The sequence below is a fragment of the Dipodomys ordii genome, unplaced genomic scaffold, assembly GCF_000151885.1.
Source record: "Dipodomys ordii isolate 6190 unplaced genomic scaffold, Dord_2.0 Scaffold73, whole genome shotgun sequence".
Lineage (NCBI taxonomy): Eukaryota > Metazoa > Chordata > Mammalia > Rodentia > Heteromyidae > Dipodomys > Dipodomys ordii.
The window spans coordinates 5,335,210-5,362,573 of NW_012267289.1; the positions used below are offsets into that span (position 1 = coordinate 5,335,210).

The window sequence follows — 27,364 nt, forward strand, 5'->3', positions numbered from 1 at the left end:
CTCTCCCTCCCTTCTTTTTGGGGCCTGAGTACTAGCATTGTCCCTTTACTTTTATTTTTTTTCTCAAAGCTGCTTTTCTAATAATACCTCTTAGGTCCAGCTATACTTCCAGCTTTTGCTGCTTAATGAGAGTTGAAAGTCTCCTGATCTTTTCTGTCCAGGCTGGCTTGGAACCATAATCCTCAGATCCCAGACTGCCAAGTAAGTAAGCTTACAGGCATAGGCCATCATCTCAGGCACTTTCCATTCACTTTTATTCTCTTGTATCTTCCTGCAAACAGGAGAATCTCTTCTCATAGGAACAAGTAGCTGCTATGTGTGAAAAGGGAAGCAGTTAGCAAGCAGTCAATATTCCTGGCAGCACACAGCTATATGCTTTCTAAATGCTTTTTTTTTAAAATATCAATTCAAATAATATTTTAGTTTCTTTCAAATATCAGGAAAAAAATAATTGATCTGTTTTACGACAGAACTATATAGCTGTTGTATTTGAACTTTAAACATTGCCACAGAATCACCCTTGCCTATACTTCTCTCATTGTTTTCAGTTCTCACGGAATTGGCACTTGATGGTTTTCCAGCTTCTGGTGACATAATGTGGGAAGAGTTAGAGATGCAAATAAGTCTCAGAGAGAAAGACCAGCAGGATCAGTCTCTTCTTCCTGGCTTTGCTCACCCATCCCACAGTCCCTAATCCCAGCCAACAAACTGGATCCAAAGGCATTCATTTAAATTTGAGGGAAAGTATTGTTCTGTCATTAAAAGCTGTGTTTGTGAAATGAATATCTTAGGATCTGGGGCTTCCCAGAGCTCTAAAATTGATCATTGATCTTAAACTTGTCAATATATTCGTCCCTGTGCAAGAGATAAAATAATCTTGTTTGCACTTTGAGGTCATGCAGATATAGATAATGCGTGGAAGGATATGAAAGCAATCATTTTTTTTTTGAGGGGAGGAGAGAGGGGGATATATTTTGCAAGGTAAGAGAAACATGTTCCTAAAATAGGAGTCACTGTTTAGCTTTAATAGATTGGAATTACATTTTTCAACCAGATGACTGAAAATAAGAGATCTCTTATAACCCTAGTACGTGAGCAAGCACAAGGACAGTATTTTTTTTTTTGCCAGTGGATTTGGAGTGATACAGAAAAACAATATTCAGATATTATCAGAATGTTGGTGGTCCAAAAGCTGAGCAGAGATAAGAGTGTGGTTTATCTCCAAGATCCCGACTTCTTAAGGCTGAATCTTGAGGGAGGGAGTGTGCTTTGTGAGGAACTTTCAGGTTTGATTTCTATTCATATTATAGCACGCCTGGGGAAGGATAGCTGACCCTCAGCCACTGCGAGGGCTGTTCGCTTTCTTTGGGATGAAGAAGGTTACTTCCCTTTTGGAAAACCAAAGTGCACCATCTGTGCGCTGCTATCCTTGGGCCAAGTCTCTGTAAGGACCCAGATACCAGGTGGCACAGAACTGAAGAGCTTTTCCGATCTGCTGTGCATCGACTGACGTCTGTCTAACCCACGAAGTTATGATCACAGTGAACACAGAAAAGGAATCACTCTATCTTCCTCTTTAAAACACACACACACACACACACACACACACACACACACACATCCAAGCATTTCTCTGGCATTTCAGTTTCCTTTCCACTCACACTGCCCTAGGTTGCCCCTCTCTGAGTTACTGGTTTCTTGGTGAAATTAAGCTTCAGATCTTTTCTGGAAAACAGTAAAGAGCTGCTTTGCTTTGAAAGAAAGGGGGGGTTTGCTTCACACACACACACACACACACTCACACACACACACACACACACACACCTCCCCTCCCTCTCCACCCCCATCACAACCACTTTTGGGTGTCCTGCGTGGTTGGCGACGCCCCCACTCCCCATTCCTACCTCCACCCCCTTCCCAGCCGAGCTGGGCTCCCGCGCGCGAGCGTGTCTTCTTGCTCTTCTTCCTGCTAGCGACGGCGTTAGGACCCAGAGGCGTCCGCGAGCGAGGTTCGCGGAAAGGCAGCCAGACCCCTCCTTATCTCCAGTGTCAAACTTGACATCAGGCTGGGAGCGAGGCATGGTAACTTCTGGAGCATTCATTGCGCTCCCCCTCGCCTCAGTGGCATGCTTCACGGAGATATGCTCCTCTTACTGCCCTCTGCACCAGCATCATGGATTGTCACCTCTCCATCCTCCTCCTCCTCAGCTGCTCCGCTCTGCGCTGCTCGGGGGAAACGCTCGTCCAGCCTTCCAATGAAGGTAAGCCAGGTGCCGGACGCGCAGCCCGCGCGGGCTGAGCTCTGCCGAGCTCCCGCTCTCGCACCCCCGGCCCGCGGCCGCCTGCGCACTTCAGAAGGTGCCTCACCAGCCAGCAGTTTGTGCTCAGAGGCTAGCAAAAGGCGTGCTTGTCTTTGCAGTCGCCTTCTGAAACACTTCGGGAGATAATTTGGGATTGCTTTAAAACCGTCAAAAATGTGTTTCTAATCTCCTAGCAATTCAGGCAATTACCTTGTTTGCCAATTTGAAGCAGAGAGAAAAGAAGAAAGAAAGAAAACCTAGTTTTACAACCCACTATGTTAATTGCCAAAGAGCCAAGGCAGTATTTTATTTTCTAATTATGACCATGTGGTTGGAACTCAGAGAAGTTTGAAAGAATATTCAACGCTTCTCTCGAGATTCTTCATGTGTTTAAACGTAATGACAGGTCGTTCCTACTTGGGATCAGAGCCTTTATGAATGGAAGGTAGGAAAGGCAGTTGGGTGAAGCAGAGGTGTGTGTGTGTGTGTGTGTGTGTGTGTGTGCATTACAACTGCTGGATTCAAGTGTATCCCGCCAGGCGATGGTACAGGTTCTAATGAACAGCATATGTCACATTAACATAAGTAATATTTCCAGGAATTTGCAATAAGCTTAGGTTGGAATTTTTTGGGGTTGGGTGAGGTTCTAAGGGTTTGTGTACAAGTAGAAGAATGTATTCAGTGTGAATGACTAGCTCCTGGGAGATACAGTAAATAATTGAACAGCAAATTAAGAATGTTCATATGCAGCAAATAGTATTTCTTCAGTGTTGTACTGTTTTCCTTGTAATGGGCTCCCATGTTTCACAAGGCACTAAAGTACAAACCTAATATTAAGGACATTTTTTTTTCTTATAAGGTAGTGTTCTTAACAGATTTGTTGGCTTTTTCCTACAGCCTTTGCAATCTATTCTTAATGATTTGTGAAAAAGTCACTAACTCTTAAGACAAACTTCTTTGAAGCATTGATTGCTTTAAAGCAACACAACTTTAATTTCCTTTTAATGATTAAACCTATAGCAATGCCATTTAACAATTTATTTTGCACATTAGTGACACTGCACAGCTGATATGTAAACTCCACCTTAGGTATACATCACTTTCTAAAATATTTATGGTAGATCCAGTGGTGTTGGGGTCTGTTTACATTATTTTTAAAACAGACATGGAAATAAAATGTTTATTAAACATATAAACTGCCTTGTATTTGGTGACCTACTTTCACCGCTAAAAGAGCAGTTTAATTTCTTTCTTTCCTTGGTGATTGCCTTTATCTGTTTGGCAGATTTCATTACGTGTTTCTGACATTTTAATGAGGAAATTAGTTATTTTAATGTAAGAATACAAAAATCATATTGCTCAAAAATGACTTATTTTGATTCAACTTATTTTGAAAGTAATGGTCAATTAGTCTTCCTCATTAATGAAAGCTAAAATGAGTTACTACTATAACAGCATTGATGTTAAGCAGTGTTTTAAAATATTTTTTCTTTGAAAATATTAAAATTCTGGCTAAACTAGAAAAGACTTGTAATTGCACTGCATTGATAAATTGTGTTTTTTTCAAGTAATATATATATATATGCATAATTTAACAACTACTTCAATAATATATATCACGGAATTACTGAACAGAAATTTATATGACTTTGTATTTTGTGGAAAATGTAACCTATATATTAAAAATAAAAATGACCTGTATTTTTTCTTACTCCTATGAAAATTTGTGAATATTCATGAAACAGGAATAATCATGTTGTAATTTCTCTTAAGCAACATATTTTATATTTGGGTATGTAATGTACATGATTGTCCAGAAAGGTATACATTAACAATATGCATATAGACAAGGAAATGAAACTGATACAACTGTGTTTAAGTTGCTTGGATAAAACTTCATCTATCTATTGTTTATGAGATTATTGTTTCTTGACTCAATCTTACATAAAAGGTAATATACCATTTTCTTCCTGAGGTTATGAAAGAAAGACTTAAAATAAAATTGAAATAAATGATTTAACTTAAGTAATGCTTGAATGAGACTTTAAACTTAATCCACTAGCTTAGCTTTTACTAGTTGAGTTGAATCTTGAAAAGTAAAAATACCAAGTGTGTACCAAGATTTCCATGCAATTCCTCTAACAAAGTAATTTAAATTCATATATTTGAATTCAAGTATTTCAAAGTGAAACATATTAATGTAGGTACTCGATACATTTTTCAAACACTGAAATATAAAATACTAGGTTGTATTTAAAATATTGACTCAAAATTATATTTCTGCACTCTAAAATGTGTTAGAGATATACTGGAACATATTTACCAGACCATGTTCTGCAATCTATTATGAAGTTAGGTATAACAGAAATAAAAGAACAAAACCAGGGCATTAAGCAAATTGCCAAGAAACTTTCCTTATTGATATTTTTATTTGAGATTTCATCATTGCAAGTCAATATTAAAGTGCCAAGAACCATTGTTAACAATAATTAACATTAGTTTTCCATATGGTAATTCAATTACTTTCTGGAGAAGTATATGATAAAGTATATAATATCGAGATAATACTTTTTATTACTGGCCTTCACAGTGAAGATAGTTATTCATGATTTCAAAGGTCACTTAAATTAAACAAACTAATATATTTGAATAGGATTTTATAAAGGCTTTATTAAAATTCTGTCACATCTCTCTATTCACATGACATAAGACTTCCAATGGGAAATCAACTATTTTCCATAGAAAATTTTGAGTGCTTTACTTTGATGTATTAGAAAAGTTCATATGTTTGGTCCATGTTCCAATACTAGATGGTTTATGACAATGATAGAGAAAAATAACTTGGGAAGAAGATTAAACTGGATGCAAAGCGAAGTTATCAGTTGTAATTCCTTCCTCCTTTTTTAGAATTGGAGAAAATGCTCTCTTTAACTATATTAGAACATTTGAATGCACTGCTTATTCATCATTACATTCCACACAGAATAGTCTTTTTCCATCCTATAATACATAAATTAGATCAACATTTATCCATAAAGCTCTTAACACTGAAAATATGAATTTTTAAAATCAGGAAAATTTAGATCTTTATATTGCTATATTGCATACATTTAGAATAATTTCTTTGTTTGGAGGGCTGAGACACTACTTCTATAAAACACATTTCCTTAAACATAAATCTTCTAAGTACTAAAGACTGTAATAGGGGTTTTCTTTTCAAAGTTTAAGCGTAAAACTTTCAAATGAATGCTGTATGCTTCTCTTTGAGTAGGAGGCAAATGTTAGAGATCATAAATATTTAAATAATGGATTTCCTCCTTAAAAAATCACTATGAACTGGCATCACTTTTCATATATATAAACACTTATCTTCAAATAAGAACACACTGTGATTGAAACGTTAATAGAGAAGTAAGCTATCGTATCATCTTTATAGGGGGTTTTAAAGAGTCTTGCATTTGCTTTTAATAGCATTTCTTCATGCTAGACTAAATAATTGAATGCATTATACATTTTTGTAACTTAATAGTTTTCCTAATAGCTTGCCCCTCCATCACTCCCCAACAGTTATAACTGTGCTATTTGCCTGGAGGTAGGAGAAACTTTAATTTCACTATTTTAGAACCCACAACAGTTAACACTTGACCTAGGTCATTAACAGGATTATCAGTGAATTTGTTTAAGCTTTTACTGACAATCTGAATTGCTAGGATAATATTTTGATTGTGCCAAAAAGAAACTTTTTGTAGCCTCTCAAAATCTATCATGAAAATTAATTCATTTTGAATCAATATATTCCTAAGGAATAATATTGATAATAATAAATTCAAGTGCAAAAGGGAAATACTCCCTTTGATACCCCATTCTCCTCATTTACATCACACCAAGTCATTCTAGTTCTTATCATAAATGCCTGTAAAATGAATGTATAAATTCAAAACCGCTTCACTGTAACTATCACCATTTTCAATTTCATGCACCTTTTTACTATTGATGCTCTGGTTGATATCATTTCCCTGCCTATGTTTAAAACACTTGGTTATATTTATAACTCAGAAGTGACTAGAACTATAAAAAGGAAACTACTTATAGTAAAACACTACTGCCACGTGTTAGGTCATGGTTGTACTCTATATAAAGTTATTTTTTCCATGAAATGTTAGAAATTGAGAACTATGATGAAAACCACTTAAAACTAATATGAAATTTAAAACAAAATCATGCACAGTCATAACTTACTGTTTTCCTTTGTTTACTAGTATATTTAGACATTTTAAAGGTTTTGGTTACTTGTATTTAACTGTGATTAGCTCCTTGCTTATGTATGCAATTTAGTCCTTTTACCTTAACTCTTAACAAATTAATTTTTAAAGAAAGGAGGTTAGTAACTTTTTAAATCTAATTAATATACTATCCACATTCAACTATTCACATTTTTGTGTGGTCTTTGTTGCTCTAATGATTTAAAAAAGTATTTCACAATAATTTTCTTTAGTTCCCTGAATGTTAAAACTGTTACAGACACTTCGAAATTTTTCTAAAATAAAATGTATGCAGTTTTAAAATATCAAATAATTAGTTACATATGCAAAGGATTTTTAAAGGCAAAACATATTTCTCTAGTATATTTGATTTACCAACTTGAGTGGAAATGGAAACAGCAAGAAGTTTTCTTGAAAGTTATATTTTCCAAGTCATAAAATCTTCAAGAAAACATTAATAAAACTTTCCACAAATCATCAAAACTCGATAACTTCTTACAGACATTTAGCTACTAAGGAATCTGTGATGTGGGTTACCTTCGATTTGAGTCATTTTCCAATGATTTTGTTTGGCATATATACTAGATGTAAGAGGAAATCTGTATTTTTTGGAAGGACACTAAGTCTTACAAGTAAATTTCTGTCAAGATCTTTAACTTTATCATTTTAGCATGGACTTTTTTCCCTCTAAATTATTGAATACACTTTATTTTTTGTTTGAGAAAAGGTTTCAGGGAACACATGAAGGTGTTCTCCCCTTCATTTTCTGCTCAGAGATCTGGATTTTATCACCAAAGAGGGTCAATAAAGGGCTTTTAACCAAGTGTGCAAGTAGCTTTCAACAGATTTTTCAAATAAGAGGTTGACTGGTGGTGGGAATGTTCATTATATTATACATCCAGGTAGACAGGAAATCAGGATTAGAAATTTGCTCTCTCATATCTTTAAAAACCTTAACTAATTTTCCATAAATCAATTTAGAAATTAGAAATAAAAAAAACATAAAATACAAATATCCCCAGCTATAAATCTACCTATCCAAGAGAGCATTCCTTCTTGCATTCAGCCTATGGGTCCATGAGAGGCCCTGGGTTTCATTCTAAACTTTTTTGTTACCAGCTACTTGGTCTTAGATAGTTCTTAGGACCTTTTAGAAGGTTTGCTCCTGTACAAGGCTGAGGATCTGCAAGTTTTATTTTGTTTCCTACCAGTTCCCTTTGAAATGAAAAAAAAAAAATAAAAAAGGTGGTTGATGACAAAGAGAAAAAATTATGTCTATGCAAGTAAAAAGAAATAAAAAGTTTATTAGAAAAATAGACGGAGCAGCCTTTAGATCCTAAAGCCAACAATAATATATCAATCTTTTTCTTAGAAGACATTTATCACTTCAAACATCTGGCTAATCAATTTTTATTAAATCTCTCAAAAGCTTACACACTTTAAAAAAAAAGAGAAGGGGAGGGTTTGTTTGACTTTTTCTTCTCAAGTTTACACACTACTGATTCCACCCCCCCCCTTCCCGAAAATATTCTATCCAGAAAAGTTTTTAAATCCTGCAAGCCAAAGAATGTCTGATCCTTTGACTGGGTAAAGACATGTACAAGGAGGATGGAGTCAAAACCAGTGCAGCAAAGAAACTTTCCCACTTGAAGTGCTGTTATTAAACTGGAAGCCCTCCGTGTCTGCTCCCACCCCCTTCAATTCCTAAACCGTGTCCTGCTGTTCTAGTCAAAGCAAAGGATGAAAATCCACATAATCCAAACCAACATGGTGAAATGAGAATAATAGGTCAAAAAGGAGGTTGGAGGGGGAAGCAAGTAAGAGCACTGTACAAACAAACTGTTGTGAGTAATCTTCGCCCAGGACGAGGGTGGTCACAGGAGGAGAAGCCTGCGTTTTCTTTCTCTTGGCATTTCACCGCCCACTGTAGAGAATGAACTATTGATGAAGTTACAAAAGTGTGCCCTGGGAAACTCTAGCAAGAAGCAGTGTTTTACGGGTAGTGGTGGAACTGTGGTCAAGGACAAATGATCAAGCCCTCCTGGCTGCTGCCACTCCCACCAATGGGGCATCTTAACCCCTACCTATTCTTCACCACTAGGGACAAAGCTCAGTGGTGCACGGGTGGGAGGGTGGGGGAGGGAGGGGACTGGTGTGTCCTACCCCCTTTCTCTACAATTCAATGCTGTCGTCATCCTGCAACAGATTAAGGATCAGATATTTGAAACCCGTCCATGGGTTCCCCAAAGTTCAGCTCGCAGCCCTTGAGGAAGGCAGTGGGCTCTTTGTAAGTCAGTGTCCTGCCTCTGAGCTCCTATAAAAGCTCTTTCCTGGGGCGCAGCGAGCCGGGCCGTCTGGAGGGACTGCGCAAAGAGCCGGGTAGACGCTGGGCGGCTCTGCGCTCCTGCCCCCCCCCCCGGGGTAGACTCTCCCGCGTTCAGGATGGCGCTGCGTGCCCCCCTGAGCTGGCTGAGAGGCGGACCGAGAGATTTGGGGCACAATCACACATTCCCCCTCAAGGTCCTGGGCGGACTAGCGGCAAACGTGCGCCCTCTGCCTGTTGCCTCTGAGATGCTGGCGAGGGGACCGCGCGGCGCGCGGCGCCCTCCTCCCTACCTGAGCGCTACCTGGGCATTCGTCCCGCCGCCTGAGAGAGGAGCCGTCGGGGCTTGATCTAGGCCAGAGGCTGTGATGGGGAGAGTAAAGATGGTGGCCCCGCCTACCAAGCCCCCCTCCCAGCCGACTTTGGTATCGCCCGGACTTTTCAATCTGACGTCCAGAGGTGGCTGGCATGGCCTCCTTTACTTTCGCGTTCATCTTCCCACAAGATGAAGAATGGTGGAGGTTTGGGTCCTAGGTCCCACAAAGAAGGGATCCTGCTACGTTGGGAGTGTCTTGATCTCTCCCAGGTGGATTGGGACACACTATCGGTCTTGTTCTGTTTTGATATATACATTTGTATATATGTGCGCATATATGCACGTATCTGTATCATACACACATGTAAATATGTCGCCTATATAGACACACATCTATGTATCTATGCGTATACATATGTGTATATATAGATGTATATGTATGTATATATAACAGTCTTCAGTAGCACTGATGCCACCTGCTAGGCCCCTCGGATTGCTAAGGAGGTTCTCCATAAACTTCCCCCCTGTACACGGACCAACGCACTTTCTCCCAAAGTTCCGGATTCCACAGGCATAATTGCATTGATTTGTGGTGTTTTGTTTGTTTGTTTTTCCTTTGCTCCAAATTTGGTAATGAAGTTGAAACAGAGAGGAGTTTTAAAATAGGGAAATGGACGCAGGCCAGGAAGTGAATGGTACTCATATTTCTGTGAGTGTGATAGTGCTTTTGAATCCATAAGAGTCCCAGTCTGAATGTGTCCCAGGTGCCTGGCCTTGAGAAGCTAATTGCTAGTGTCCACTGGTTTGCAAGACTTTTCAATCACATTGTCATTCGATCTTTCCTGGAAACACCTCATTATTAAAGCAGATATATCATCTTGATGCAACCAAGTAAACAGATCACAATAGAGACTATAACTGAGCCAGAGTCCTTCTTGTTTTTGTTTATTGGATGCCCATTTCATTCGTTTTCTCCTCTACACAAATGATTGTGAGTTAGAGAAGTATCTTGTCATTCAAAAAAACACACTAGTTTGTGAGCCTCAATCTCAGTTAAGTACAGATCAGACCTGGGACTTTGCAAAATTAACTTAGATATACTAAGAATATTAGCTTGATAAGTTGAAGCAGAATAAAGAGGTTATATGCATAGGGCATGGTCATCTGGGCAAGTGGGAGGAAAGAAAGAAAGAAAGAGAAAGAAAGAAAGAAAGAAAGAAAGAAAGAAAGAAAGAAAGAAAGAGAAAGAAAGAAAGGAAGGAAGGAAGGAAGAAAGAAAGAAAAAAGAAGAAAGGAAGGGAGGGAGGGAGGGAGGGACAGAGGGAGGGAGAGAAGAAGGAAGGAAGGAAGGAAGGAAAGGAAGAAGGAAATGAAAGAAAGAAGGAAAGAAAGAAGGAAGGAAAGGAAAGAAAAAGAAAGAAGGAAGGAAAGAAGGAAAGAAAGGTAAATTAAGGAAGGGATAGTAACTGTAACCCCTCTGTACAATATCATTACCATAAAAATATAAAAAAAGGAATTTTAATGTACAGAGAAGAGTGGAAATATGTGATTTTTTTAAATCTTCACATTCTGCATTGCTGTTTCTAGTCTAGGACAATATTGCCAGAAAATCCAGACAGAGATGGGGAGGAAATTATCAATATAAGCAGAGTGTTATTATTTCGGGTTTTATGTAATACAAAGGACATGAGTTAACTATTGGAATGGTCACAGAGGTCAACAAGAAGGAGAACAGAACGTGGTCCAAAATGTATGTGGGGTTCCTCTAGAAATTTTCCTTTCTTTAACAGATACTTTTTTTTTTTACAGTGTATAAGATGTAAAAGATATTTTAGTGATTCATCATCCCTTTCTTAAAAATATTTGTAGTCTTAAGAACTGAGAAAAGGTAGCTAAAAGAGGATTTTGAAAAGTAGCAAATTAAGTTGGGGGCAATCATATTCTTCATGTGAATATTTCAGCACATATGTTTTGCATTAATTGCTGCAATAAATTCTGTTAACCTGGCAAAGAGCAAAAATAGCATATTGATGACATCAGGCTTTCAAATCAGAAAGCTGCTTTTAAGTATCTTTCTTTCTTCACTATAATGTTATTTTTCTTTCTGTGTTAGCTGCTATGTTCCCCCAAAAGTTATCTAGCCACTCAACTTAATGGCACATTTTCCATGAGCGAAAGTGCAAAACTTGGGGTTGGGAAGGCGAGTCAGTGGTAGAGTGCTTGCCTTGCATGCATGAGGCCCTGGGTTCAATTCCTCAGCAACACATAAGCAGAAAAAGCCAGAAGTTGTGCTGTGTCTCAAGTGGTAGAGTGCTAGTCTTGAGCTAAAGAGCTGAGGGACAGTGCCCAGACCCAGAGTTCAGGCCCCATGACCAGCAAAAAAAAAAAAAAAAAGTAAAAAGCTTTTCAGCAGACTCTTTGCCCTTTCCTTCTGGGGAATGTGTGACTGTCAGTAACTTCTTCCCTCTGCTGTTTGGTTTTTTTCTTTTAGTTCAAATGTAATTGTGTGTAACTCTGCAAATCAAGGAGATAAAAGAAAAAAATAGAATCAACTTTTAAAAAACAAACCGCAAGAAAGAATATTATGTAAATTCTAAAGTAGTATTTTAATTACTATTAAAGAGTACATAAGAACAAACCCTATATAAAATAGCAGGACCCAGAAAAGTTGCCTTTTAAAATATTGTTTTAAATGAGTCATTTTACATGTCTAGCATTTGCACATAATTTGCAAACAACATTAAAATTAAGAAAATAATAATAGAATTTCCAATCTGAGTTATCTTTTGTTTTAAAACAAAAATCTTGATTGATTGCATGACAGAACCCAAAAGAGACCGGAGTGAAAGGAGAAAGTTGGGTCACTTTGCAAACTGAAAGTTGAATTTAGTGCTTTAACATTGCTTCATCTTCAATTTTCCATATACTCATGTTGAAGGGCTAAATTTATCTTTAAATAAAAAGTTATGAATGTTAGATGAGTCAATTCTACTAGTTAAGTGACAGTAAAACTCCTCCTGCCTCATACAAATACAAGGCCATCATTTTTTACAATTTCTCCCCCAGTGAAAAAGTTGGCTGATTTCCAATCTACATGGAAGTGTTCACATTCTCTCTCTGACTCAGAATGACTAGAGGAAATAGAGAGCATCTTGATAGTACATAACCTATTTATTTCCTAATTTCCTGTTTTTCAATGAAGATTTAGCAATTAATATGTTATCAATAACAATTTCAGCCATGTTGCTGAATTGGGATCCAACAAATTCAGGACATAGCCTTCTAAGGGGTGCTTTTTTTTTTTAATTGCAAAAGAGGAAGAGGAAGTTATGCTAGGAAGCTACTTTACTATATCTTCCATGTGGATTACCTAACTAATCCTGTGGATAAGCAAAACATACCACTCTAAGGAAAAGTCAATTTGCAGCAAAGTGAGTGTGTATGTGAATGTGTGTATGTGAATATGTGTGTGTGTGTGTGTGTGTGTACACCACAAAACTGAGTTATTTCCACAGTGGGACCAAACTTTATGGATGAGTGTCCTCCTTTTGGACTTCAGATGGTATAAAGTTCTATTTTTTTTTCCCACAGTGAAACATCAGTCAGATAAAAATTTAATCACTTGTTAATTTTCAACTTTTTAATCTTGTTTGGTTTTCTCACTCACCTTCTAATTTTCTGTAGTAATTGTGACTTTTTTTTTCTCCTCAGATATGCCAAAAATGCATATGGTAGATTTTGCATTTTAATAGACCGTCATTAAAAAATAAATAGAAAAAAATAATGCTGTCCTTTCATTAAATATGCAAATCCCATCAAATCTATGGCCAAACAGCAAGTATTTTGAAGTGGCAGAATGGAAAAGAATAGTACTTTTCTCTTGGTTTGCTTTTTCTGTTTCAACATAGATTAGTTAAGACTCATTTACATTAGATAAGTTAAAAAGATAAGTTCAAAGGTTTATTTTTTAAAGATTAGATTACAGTTCTTTTATTGTCTTTGTCCTGAAAAAGATTTTCATTTTTTAATATATTCTTATTGTAAAGGTTCTGTATAGAGGGGTTACAGTTACATGAGCAAGGTAATGAGTCCATTTCCTATGGAGCATTGTTACCCCCTCCTTTGTTTTCCCCCTACCATCCCTTTCCTCCCCAACTCCTCCCCTATCCCCACTGCAAAGTTGTAAAGACACTACATTGAAAACAAACTTGGTAAGTGAAAAAGATTTTTCAAGTGTAGTTTTTATATTTTATTTGACTCAATTGGTTTGTTTAATCTAATGCCCACAATTACCATTTCCCGGTATTTTCAAGTGCAATTATTTTTCTTAAATATTTCTACATTGTAGAGGAAAATATTTCTTACCTTTCAAAATGATGTTCAGAATCTCTGTAAATATTTTATATAGAAAAACTTTTGAAACTTAGTAAAAAGTTTGGAAAGATATGAACGATAAATTTCCTTTCCATTGGTGATCGTCTGGATCTGTTTTGCCAGTGCTTTTTTAAGACACTAATCCTAACAGCAAAATATTTTCAAATGCTAAATTTAAAGTCACTTACTTATAAACCATTAAGAGAAGACACAAATGTGTTATGATGTAATTACATATAATCATGTCTATTTTACATGGTAACTCATCTTTGGTATTATATATTTATAATTTATGTTTGCTTATTTACCAAATATATACCATTGAGGGTTAGTTACTTAGAAATGGAAGTATTAATGCAAGATAGATTTTATGTCCTGGAGATATTAATTTTGGTGAGAGAGATGAACCGAAAAATGGATACATATATAAAAATTGTGCTATAATATACATATATGAAACAATGAAGAATATTAGCAGTAAGGAGTTCAAGTATAAAACAGAACAAAGAAGATTTTTTTAGACAAGTTAATGACAATACAGTAAGTTCATAAAACAAGAGGTGAGACTTTAAATGATTTGCATCCTTTCCTTTAGTAGAAATTAGTACAACACAGATTTTTATGACATGTTTCTGTAAGTAATATATATGAATGTACAATAACTATATCCAAAGATATATTTGAGATATTTGAATATTATGATGTAGTCTTAATAAGCCTAGGTCTGAGGTAATGTAAATTGTGTTAGTACACATCTGCACATGCCTGTGCATGTGAATGTTCTGGAAAGACTTATGACTAACCAAAACGACCATCCCCAAATAGAAGCTTCTGTAGCACTTCTTCATCATATAATTTACACTATAACACACACACAATACACATACACACACAAACAAACACATGTCTGTTTGGTCTCTACCTTTTCTTTTACTAATAAATTAAAGTTTTTCTGAGCATCTCTAGTGCTGCACTTGGTACTTGATATTGACATCATAATCTGAAAAATCCATAAATACTTACTATAATATTTGATCACTTATTTTACTCTGCAATCATATATACACATATGGATATCAGTCAAATATTTCTCTTCAAGTGGATTAAATGAGAGATGGAATTTTAAATAATGCTTTATCCTGATTGTAGTTTTCAAGAAGTCTAAGCCAATATTCTTATGCAATATATTTCTTTTGAAATAAAACATGTAATATATATATATATGTGTGTATATATGTATTTTTGGAACATAAAAATGTCCAGAGAATATTTTTAAACTGAAATTTAACTTATTTTTACCACTACTCATTTCATTTCTTATATTCATTTTTTTTTTGAGTCCAGTCGTGGGTCCTGGGCCTGGGCTCTGTCCCTCAGCTCTTCAACTCAAGGCTAGCAGTCTACCACTTGAGCCACAGCGCCACTTCCGGCTTTTTTCTTTTTGCTTTTGTGGTGCTGAGGAATCAAACCCAGGGCATCATGCATGCAAGACAAGCACTCTACCACTGAGCCACCTTCCCAGCCCCTATATTCAAATTTTTGAACCTTATGTCCAAAGTTTATCTCAGAATACTTTTATATGTAAAAGTACTCTGCTAAACTTGTTCTGACTTCCAGTACAATGGTACTCCAGTTTTACAGCTATCAGACACCCTGAATATACAGAAATCTTCTTTTTAATAGCAGAAGGTTGATCAAGATTTTATAATAATTTGATTGAAAGTGTACAAACCTAGCTGATTTTACAGGACAAAAGCTAAGAGTATATGATAAAGTTTGAACTCCTATATTCTTTAATGATGCCTTATATTGTCTCATTGGAAATTTAGTTTTTACTTTTATAAAAATCATTCAGAATTAGAAATACATGAGTTATTCTTTTCTAGAACACTCTAAAATATGTGCTGCAAATAGGTTATTAGATTATTATAAATATTGTACTTCAGAACATTTTGGGAAATAAAAATATTATATGAAATATACACCTGAAATGTACATATGAAATACAAATGAACAGTACACCTATTTAGATATAGGTGAACATGTATTTCATGGCAATGCGTAGGGCCTAAATTAAATTTGAGTTTTTTAAGATGCTTAAAATCAATGACAGAAGACTAACCTCATCCACTATTGTGAAAGAATTAATTAGTTATTAGAGAACACTCTTTTTGAGCATTTTCATAATTTTCTCTTCCGTGGTAGAATCAATACAGTTGTTAGATTTTTCTGTTTAACAAAGAAGAAAATTTTCAAAACTTAAGAATACAATTTTCATTTGTCAGGTTGCCCAAGTTTTAAGTGGAACATGGTCTGCATTATTTCCTTGAATCACACTAGTCATGAAAACACAGGCATCTGACTGTGAGACTTTGTGTCTTTGATTCCAAGGAGTTCTTCCCCTGCTGGCGAAGATTAAGATGCGGCAGCTTATTGCAATTTCTTCTATAATTAACTTCTGCATAGAAGTAAATCCACAGTTATTACCTAGGAGTAAAAGCTAATTAGAATAAATTGATAGCATGCTATCTTGTCCAGAAATTCTCTTCTGGGACACAAATTATCCCTTGAGATAGCATATGACAAAGGGGAAACAAATGAAGCAGTAATGTTCACTAGATACTATGTTGAGAATGAACTATACATTTGTCCATTAAAGGATGGGTGGGGGAAACTGGGAGAGAGCAAGGGAAGCGGAGACATTGTTTCTAATATATTTATAAGATATTTCTTTTTTCAGATTTTTTTTGGGGGGTCTGGTTGTGGGGCCTGAACTCTGGGCCTGGGCGCTGTCCCTCAGCTCTTCAGCTCAAGGCTAGTGCTCTACCACTTAAGCCAGAGTGCCACTTCCAGCTTTTTTCTTTTTTTGCTTATGTGGTGCTGAGGAATCGAACCCAGGGCCTCGAGCATGCAAGGCAAGCGCTCTACCACTGAGCCACCTTCCCAGCTTTTTCAGATTTTTTTAAATTGTGAAAATACCGTACAGAGGGGTTACAATTACATGTCCCTCCCCCACGGTATAACTCCTGTTTTCACTGTATTTATATTGGTATAATCTGTGGAGGGGAGGGGAAAAACAAGTTGTTTAAATATAAGATATTTCTTTGTTGCTTTGTATGTCCCTCCCCCACGGTATAACCCCTGTTTTCACTGTGTTTGATGTTGGTTTAATTTGGGGAGGAGAAGGGAAAAAACAAATTTTTTAAATAAGGATACAGGTGGACTCTTGCAACAATGAGATATACAAGGTGTTATGGTGAAAATGAACTTTACAACTTTAGCATGGGGGTGGGGGATGGGGGCAGTGGGGTGGGAAGGATGGGAAGGGATGGGAAGGGGAAACAAAGGAGGAGGCTACAATGCTTGATAAGAAATGTACTCATTACCTTGCCCATGTAATTGTAACCCCTCTGTATGGTATTTTCACACTAAAAAAAAAAAAAAAAGCAATGTACTCTTCACCTGACTTACATACCTGTAACTCCTCTATATATCACCTTCATAATAACATTTTTTAAGAAAGACAACATATGACCAAAGTGGTTTCTCACAAAATTGTCAACCATTCCTGATTTCTTTTTAGTTCTTATGTAATTATTTTAGCTGGGAATTTGTTAAATTAATTACTGGTAAGTTAATGATTATATGACTGAAAATGTCTTCTACATTTGACAGTTTACAGGAAAATTTAGCTTCAAATAATTTACTTGTAATAGAAATATCTAAATGATATATTTATAATGGTTAGCCTTTGAACTCTAATATTTTAGTATGTTTAAATAACCAGAAAGATAATTAAATTGAAAATACTTAAAGATCACAGATAAAAATTGTGAAAAATATGTATCAGTAAACTTTGTTCTGTATTTTTTTCTCAGTGGATATACCAACAGTTACAGAAAAAAATAGAAAAACTAAACTTTACTTAACTCTTCACAGAGAATAACTCCCGATTTCTTAATTCTATGTTGTGTGTGAGCAGAAAATAATCACACCAAGAAAAAAAATGTACTTCTTCCTCTATGATTAACTGCTATTTGTGATGCTTAAATATCATTTAGAGGTACATTACATGGTCCTTCTGCTCTCTGTAACTTAGAATAAAACTACTCTGTTTATCAGAGTGATGAAAATCATAAAGATAAGCCTGTGAGAAATGTGGCCTGTGCTTACAGTGATGACTTGAACAGAAAAAACAAAAGCCTTTACTCTTTAGAACAAGCAAGCTGTAATGAAATGATGGACTAGTTTTCTGTTGTAGTAATTTTAAAAACCCCTTGTCACTGAAAGTGTTATAGGAAATCACATCAGTTATTGTAAAAATCTAGACTTCTTTTCCAATTGATGTCTACTATTCACTTTGAATTGGTAATCTGATAATTATATGTAACTCAATAATTTCACAAAACTAAACTATAGCATTTTCACAAAGAAGAATATTAATGTGATTTTAGATAATAGAAATAACCTTCTGCTTTGTAAAAATTTCAGGATAAATTTTTCACAATGCCTTTAACACTCCATGTGTGCAGCCCTTAATGTGTCTAATTGTGGATGTTGGTTTAATGTTCAATCTTTCTAAGTAGCAAATATGAATGACCATTATAGTCACACTTTTCATTTGTTTTTGAAAATTCTTGAGGTGTTTATGATTTTCTGAGTCAGGACTCAAGAAATGTATTCCTTTTAATTTTCACTAATAAACATGTTTTGCTTCAGAGTTTCAATAAAGTAATTCCTTAGACTGGTGTGAAGTGTAGTGGTAAAGCAATTGCATAGTATACAGTAAGTCCTGGGTTCAATTGCCAGCATTACAAAAAACAAAACAAAACAAAATAAAACCAGAGTTATTTCAGAAAAACCTGGTGGATTCTTGCTACTAATAACCGAAGAAGATGGTGAATATTCTTAATGTACACAATACTTTATGACATTGACAATGAAAATGAGTTTATTTTGGTTTCTTTGTTGCTTCAAAAACTGTGAAGCACTTTACCACTAGCTGCATCTCATGAAGGCACTTTGGAAAGAACTTATCCATTGTGATGGAGGATAGGGAAAGAAAGAGGACTGTGACTCTTAGGCATCTTAAGTCCAGAATCCATTGCAGTGGGAGCTGTGACAGTGGAAATCAATGTGGGGCATAACCTAGGAGATGATTATGGCTCCATATGTTATGAAAAAGGAAAGCCTTAGTCGCTAAGGTTCTTTTTTATATCTGTGGGGGGTGGGTTATGACACGTCATTACAATCTGAGATTTACTTAGTGTTCTGAGAGAAATACAGGCTTATTTTCAAATTCTACTCACTTTATCCACTTCTTTCTCAATTATGTTATATTCACACTGCAACACAAAATATCTTAGGACTTTTCAAGTTTATCTTCTGGGAAGTCCTAACTCAACAACCACTTACTCTGAAGGGCTTGGAATTCTAAAACTGTGTTATTCTCATTTGGCTACAAATAAAAAGCACTTTATAAACACAAACTAAAAAGCATTTTAATACCAGACATTCCTCTTAACTAGGTCATGTGTTGATGGGTGATTATAAATACAATTCAGAAACCAACAGGAAATTGTTGTTACATGTACTGATTTTATAAGAACACAAGGTTTACAAGGATAGTTATTAACTCATAGTGGCTTAAATGTTTAAAATATTTATATCATTTGATCATCTCAGTAGTACTGTGAGATAATAATGATAGATCAAGCTAAATGTTTGATAGAAACAGAATTGGAACCATTGTATCATCTTTACTCATGCTACATGAAATTCACCAAAATTTCACTTAGGAGGAAATGCAATAAATTTAACCCAGAATTACTTTAATTGCCTATGTGGTATAATTCTTTCTGGTTTAGCTGTTGTTCTTTGAATAGAAACTGCATGCAGATGTGAATAGACCATCACATCATTATCACCAGAGAAAACAAGTATATTTAGTTCTTTAGTTTACATATTTCCTTTCAATGGCTATTTACTAAGTACAGACAATGTAATAATGATATCTTTTTTGCCTTGAACACTTTTTCCACTGGTTATGAATATTGAAATTAACAGTCATTTATCTTAGCATGTAAGATGGCACATTCATCATTCAGTACATATTCAATTATTACATACACACACACAATGCTACCTTGACCCACTTAAACACCTAAGGACATTTCCGATAGGGTCTAATGATTAATGAAAGCTGTCAATGCAAATTTCACTATGCAAATTTTTTGTGAAACTCAGAGTAATCAACTGATGAATGTGATATAATCAGCAACTGGAATAAGTATAGTTTTACCACAATGCACATTAGTGACATGTTTTAATTTAAATGTTAGGGAGCATTCTTATGGTTTCCAAATTCTCTTAGTTAAAATTAATATGAAATATAATCTATAATGTTGATTAATAGGTAAAGGTTTTTATTATCACTTTAGAGATTATAATTGCATTATAATTAAACTCACTTTAATTTCTAACGTGATATCCTGGGAAATTATTCAGTTATGGAAATTATATTATGTAATCTATGCATTGGCTATCTTCTCTTATCTAAAGATAATTACTTCTCACTGGAATTAATTTACTCAGAATTTGAAAGTTTTAATTATAAAGAAATTCTATGATAATAGGTTTTTATATTTTCCTCATTTGCAAAACAGTGAATTCAGTTTTTGGAGCTGAATTTTTAAAATTGTAATCATCAGTGCCTTTTTTACAGTCATTCAGTTCATTTACCTTCTAACAATCTAAATAATTATTTTCCTTTTAAAGTTTGGTCATGTTTGAAAATTTAAGATTTTACTATTCATAGGCTGCATTACATATTTTTCATAATATTTTGTGTGATTAATTATTTCTTTATAAATATTGAGATGTTTATAGAAAGGGTGATGATATTATAGATTGGGAAACAGGGAGAAATGTTGTATACTTGTGGATTGTGCTTCATTATTTTATGTGTGAAACTCCTGAAAATGAATCTTACTGCATTTATTGGGCAACTGAGCTAAATTATGTTTTTATACATCTTATATTGGTCAATCATGTACTCATTTTCTCACTGAGAAGATAGATGAGAAAAATCTCTAGTCCCTATTATTTAAACAGATCAGCTAAACAATCAAAGTGATTTGTGAGGACAGTGATCATGGTCAGGTTACTAGCCATGTCTATTTACAAAGTGCTAGACCATAAAAACAAATCTTCAGACTATTGAAAAAGAACAACAACAAAAATGATCTTTTTTCTGTTAATTATATTTGCAACATCCTTTTATTTTAATTCATAATCTATAAGATTGTAGTTCTTTGCTGAAAAATTATTTACCCTTGTCATTAAATATATATTAATATGTTACACATGCATGCCATATTTTCTTTTTTGTTTATAAATGCTGATAGGGAATTGGATATTTAAAAATAACTAGAACATAGTTGAAAATAAAATCATTAAAACTTTAACCTTAAGACAAGGCTTTCCACATTTGGTCATGTAAAACATTATTTTCCTTTGCTGTTCCTCAAACATTTTTAGACATGTTATTTATTGCATATAAGTAAGGGGAAAAAAAACAAAGGAGGTGGTAACCATGCTTGATAGAAATGGACTCATTACCTTGTTCATGTAACTATAACCCCTCTGTACAGTATTTTTATAATAATATATAATAAAAATACATTGCAAAGCAATATTTTTAATTTAACCAGTAACTATGAAGATGACATATACAAATAGAAATGCTGATTTAATTATGTAAACATATTGAAAACCTTACTCAACTATGTAAATTTATCAAGTTGTCTACAGGTATTTTGCCATGTTAGCATTACTATGTTCCTTGCTTTCATTTTCGTTGTGTTTTTTGTTTCTTTGTTTTTAAAGATATAGTTATCCTGTCAGGATGCATCAGTATTTGACTAGTAACTTACTTTTATAAACAAATAAATAAAAAAATTCCTCTACAACCCTCCCTTTCGCTTGTTTGTTTTTGTAAAACTCTTCCTATACTTTACATACACATTGACCACAAAGAATAAATGACATGTTGATGTACCAATGGTGTTTTCAATAACAGATTCCATTAACAGAAAATAGTAGAAGTAATTCATAGTCTAACTGTGCTTGTGTATTTGTGTTTTCTTTTAGTCAATCTACTAGATTCAAAAACAATACAAGGCGAGCTGGGCTGGATCTCTTATCCACCTCATGGGGTGAGTTTATCAAACTATTTCAAGTATTGTGATTCTTTCATACTGCTCTTTTAAAGAACAGAAAGATGCTTTGCTGTATTCTTTGAAGGAAAGAAATTATGTTTATATTTATAATGATATTAGGTATGGGATTAGCAGGGCTTAATATTTATGTTCTATTAAACTATTGGAAATTTCAAAGTGATTCTCTCCTAAATTTATCAATTGCTGGAATTGAATAATTACATAGTTAATTATTATTGGTAAAATATTATTGCCATATAATCATTTTCAAGTATAATCATCTACTATTTCTTGTGCTGTGATCAGAATAACTGAATTGATAAGGCATTGTAAATTTTATGTTATATAAAATGTTTGTATTTGGTAATGCTAGTGTCCAAACTCATGGCCTTAAAATCAACCATAATGACCATTTTACTTAAAGCATACATATATTTAATCAACAATATAAACCCGTGCTATCTTACTTGTTTTAATCTTTATAACTTTTCTAGATTGCCTTAAACTTAGGAATTTATTTAAAAGATAAAGCTGGGAACATTCCAATTTCAAACTTTTTGTAACTTTGATACTTTACTAAGCTAGGAACACATTGTCAGGGTTTATAGTACATTGGTCTTTCAAATGTTCATCATAACTCTATTGTGTGAAAATATTTTTCCAGAAAAAGTGAGTCATGAATTTGTGAAGTTATTTTGAAATATTTTTCATAGGAGCAAACATATGCATTCTCTTCTTCTACAATAATCTTTTTATAATGTTAATAGTTATTTGCACTTAGTAAAGGTATCCAGTCTTGAGATATTTGTACCTGAACACACTAATTTATGCAGCACTATCAGCTTCTTCTTCCCAAACAGATGTTTTGTGTCAGGGATACTTCATCTGTCTGTCATCTCTGTATCTGTTTCTCTTCCTGACACACCTTGACATTGACAAAATGCCAAAACTTTTAACAGGGCCTCCATCAGTTGCTTTGGAAGGGAGAGAATGAAGCAAGCCAGGAATTGATTTTCCCATAGGTGTAAAAAGGAATCAAGTGATTGGGGAAAATGCACATCCTGCATTGTCATAAAGAGTGAACCAGAAGTCAAGACTGTGCTGGAAAACTCATTTAAAACTAATCAGCCCAAAGTCAAATGCAATCTTAATTTTGATCTTAGGAATTTGAGTTCTTCATTACTCTATCTGATGATACACCATGAAAACTACTGCTTAAAGATAGGAGAAAATTAAAATGGAGTGACAATTTTATTAATAGATACCTAGACATATCTCCATATAATACACTTATTTCTATACCACAGCGATTGTCTGCTCTGTTTTCTTTTAAAATATAAGAAGAATTGGGCAAATGGATTCTCTCATTTTTAATCTCATAGTTAATTTTTTGATAAATTCCTATAATTTGTAACAAAATAAGGTTGGAGTTCTAAAGCCAGAATTTCTTGGGGTGCAGATTATGGGGTGTATAGTATCTTGCTATCTATGTGCCTACTGAATACCTCAATACCCCAGCATTTCTGTATGATTGATGTCAAGCAACTCAGAAACACATTAAATTTGAGAAACACTGCAGTGTAATTTCTTAACTTCTTTTAGCCTAGGAATCTTTCAGAGTTTCCTCAAGCCATGATTTTTCAATTTCTTCTCTTTGTGATGGTTTAGAGAGCTTTTTTCTGGCATTTGGCTTTCTCTTCATTGTTTTCCTCTGCTCATCTTACAGCTGTGTTGTCCCAATTTCTAATGCATAAAATTGCCTAAAAGAGCTGGTCTATTTGTCCAAATTCGTCATGTAACTTTCATGGGAAAAATTCTACCAGCAGGTCATTTTTCAAAACCTCAAAACTAAAACAAAGAAAGGAAGAAAGCAAAAGAAAGAAAAGGAAAGGAAAGGAAGGAAGGAAGGAAGGAAGAAAAAAAGGAAAATAAAAAATTTGAGTTATTGTCCTATGGTAATATAGAGTGTATTGGCTATGAAATTTCTTGCACATATTATGTTACCTACAATGTCACAAGAAAATAATGGTATAGATTTAGTAAATGTTCCATGAATATCCATTCCCTTTTGTTAAAGTAATGAAATTATTGGGTAAAAACACTACAGGAAAAATTAAATTTGGGAATTGACATCCTTGATGTATGATTATTTGTGCCTTGAAATTCAATTATTTTTTTTCCCTTTGTCTGTTTGGTGATTGGGTCCAGGCTAGATTTGAACTTGCTATACTCCTGTCTCAGACTTCCAAGTGATAGTATTACAGGTGTGTAGCATCATTCTTGGCACAGTTATTTTTATTGCCTAATCTTTTCTACTTTCTATATATGAGTACAATCATTTTATGTCTGTTTTGTTCATAAAGAAAATGATGCTAAACATTTATGATACTGAAATTTGCTGAAATATTAGTCATAAAAATCTCATTTAGTAGCTGGAAAAAACTTTGAGCATCTTGTTAATTAATGGGCCTTAATGAAAACAGGGCATCTAATTATTGAGTTGTTAAAATGTAGAAGTAAACTTTAGAGGAAAAGCAAAACTAGACAGGAATGTGGGGGAAAATAATCCCTACTGCACTATTGATGGGAATGTAACTAGTACAATCATCCTGGACAGCAATTTGGAGGTTCCTTGGAAAGCTAAACACAAACCTTCCCTACAAACCAGCCATTAAATTCTTGTGCATCTATCCTGAACATCATCAGCCAGGATATGATAATGACACCTGCACATCCATGTTTATTGCTGCACTATACACAATAACTCAATATAGGAAACTGCCCAGATGCCCCATAAGAGATGAGATTTCCAAAAATGTGGTACCTATACAAAATGGAATTTTCCACAGCCATTAGAAAGACTAATGTCATTTGCAGGGAAATGGATGGAACTAGAACAAATCATGTTAAGTGAGGTAAGGCAAACTCAACAGCACATGTTCTCTCTGATATGTGGAAATTAGATCTAAAATGCACTGGGATACGTCAAATTATACTGTATTGTGGTTTCTCACACACAGTGAGACCAAAAGAGGATACTCTTAAGAGAGAAACATAAAGGTGCAATGCCTAAGTGACTCTTCATATATATATATATATATACACACTGAAACTCCAACATATGGAAACAATAGACATTTTTCCTTTTCTTTCTTTCCTTTGTTTTTATTTCTTTTTAGTTTTTGATGATTCTGTTCTTTTTTTTTTTTTTTTACATGTTTGGGGCATTTAAGTGTAGATCTTCAGAAAAGTGGGAGGGGCACAGAACTTGAGGGAAAAATGGTGAAAAGTGAAGCTCATTGGATTTAAGTGTTCAGTACAACTCATGTGTGAAGATGGTAGGGAGGGACTGGGAGAGAATGAGGAAACAGAAGACATTGTATGAAAGGAAATGCACTTATTACCTGACTCATGTAATCATAATCCCTCTGTACATCACCTCTATAATAACAATAAAATAAATTAATAAAAAACTACAGTGTCGTATTGATTCATGTAACATTTTGCTTTTTTGCTATAAAGTAGAGGTCAGTGTAATGAAGAGAAGAGAGGGAGATGGTTTTGGTTGAGTCTCATTGGAGACATTTAGCAATGTCAACAGACACTGTCACAAGAGCAGGCAGGTGGCCCCTAGTGGGAAAGGCTAGGATACAGGTAATTATCTTACAATGAAAATGAAAGCCATTATAATAGAATTCTCAGGTTGAAAATGGCAGTGTTGAGACTGGGAGTCCCATAGGTAGGAGACTGGGGATGGCGCTGGCTTCAGGAACTGTGTGTGGCAACAACAGAGGAACTACCAGCCGCTACCTGATTTCCAGTCCTATTTCAGTCAGAAGCTATACATTCCAGATGTACTAAAACTGACAGATCAAAGCAAAATTTATTTCACATTTGAAATGAATAATTCTTGGAATAATTGCACTTTTTGTAGGAAATATTGACAAGCGTGGCATATTCTTCATGTATTTCTGTTTCTGTTTCTTCTCTCTCCTTTTCTCACAGATATATTAATAGTAAATTTGCCAATTAACCTATGATGGTAGGGCTTGAGCTCTGGGCCTGGGCTCTGTCCCTGCACTCTTCAGCTCAATGTGAGTGCTCTACCACTTGAACCGCAGTGGCACTTTAAGTTTTCTCGTAGTTTATTGGAGATAAGAGTCTCACAGACTTTCCTGCCTGGGCTGGCTTTGAACTGTGATCCTCAGATCTCAGCCTCCTGAGTAGCTAGGATTACAGGTGTGAGACACTGGCACCCAGCAAACCTATGCTTTTTTGATATGAGGAATGTATCTAAGTCCATTTTTAATGTTTTCAAACTTTAGGGAAAACCTGGTAAGAATTTATACTATCATGGTAGGCCTGAAACAAATTTTTAAATACTCTTAAAGAAACTGTAATGAAACTTGGATTTTTTTTAAAATGAAGGTCACAAAGCTAATAGTCAAGTATGGAAACTGGGATTTTTTCAGAGTTCATGAATTACAATTTATTTTTCAAAAAACAATGTTTTGACACACTTTCTAGGCTGACGTTCACTTTTGTAATGCAGACATGAGCAATTCATGAGTCCAAGAGTCAATAAATTATATTTCAATCTTGGACCTAATTAAGTTCAGGAAGTCTGGTAAGTGATTCAATACCTTTAATTTGATTTGATTTAAAGATAGAGCAACACATGTAAAAGTATGTAACTATTTTTGAATTACAAACTAGAAAGAAACATTTGGTTTACACACAAATAAGTATTTGAATTGATTGCTTGATAAGGATAATATAACAAATTATCTTCCTTAGTATTAGTATCACTGTAGAGAAAACATCCCAGGAAGTAGAGTTGAATAGAGTTATTTAGGAAAGTGTGTATATACTGAGCAAATGAATCAACTAAAGACACTAAAATAAACAGAAGAGACTGATGACAAATAGGGTCCAGGCAGGTGCGAAAAGCCCAGTCTGAAAGAAGTAAGGTACATTTGTGATGAAAGAAAAAGTATCATGGAAGGAAAACTTTTTAGATATTCATTTTAGACTTAGCAATGATAGCATACTTCTATAAAAGCATTCTTTTGAAGAAGAAATACAGATGGTTGACCACACAAGCTCTATTCCATGCTTTTTTCCTGGCTAATAGAACAAGCCAGGGCAAAGCAGGTTTAGGCTTTAACCTTGTGATCTCCTAGAAACCAGGTGCTTTGCAACTCCCTGGGGTGAAGGCTGATTTGTAGAGAACCAGTCATGAACCAATGAGACTAGAGGAGATCCCAGGTCACTTCTGATAAAACAAACAAATAAACAAACAAATAAGTTAATTACTTAAATAAATTTTAAAAAGCCTCCTCACAAAAAGATATGGGCAGGTGTCTAGTACCTCTTCCTTCTCAGATCCTCTGAGAAAGCCAGGAAACACTGAGCTCCATATACAGAAATAGAAGGCCACAGACCAGAGAGTATTAGAGAAGGCATTTTGTATCCCAAACATCACAAAATCACTTGGTTCAGGAAGAGAATTCTTCTTTCTTGTTAAAGATACTCTTCATAATATTTCTTATTTTTCAAATAAAGGCATC

At 34.8% G+C, this 27,364-nt stretch overlaps 1 protein-coding gene across 3 annotated transcripts in view; it reads left to right on the plus strand.

The window, feature by feature from the left end:
• Window positions 1–1,974: 1,974 nt before the first annotated feature.
• Window positions 1,975–27,364, plus strand: part of Epha3 (EPH receptor A3) — a 313,122-nt gene continuing 287,732 nt past the window's right edge. Inside the window, exons 1-2 of one of the 3 annotated variants that reach the window (XM_013024101.1) lie at window positions 1,975–2,261; window positions 21,727–21,791. In XM_013024101.1, coding sequence (XP_012879555.1) covers window positions 2,174–2,261; window positions 21,727–21,791 — 153 coding nt within the window. In that variant the 5' untranslated portion in view covers window positions 1,975–2,173. The remainder of the gene's footprint in view (window positions 2,262–21,726; window positions 21,792–27,364) is intronic. The other 2 variants (XM_013024103.1, XM_013024102.1) reach the window with 2 other exon arrangements.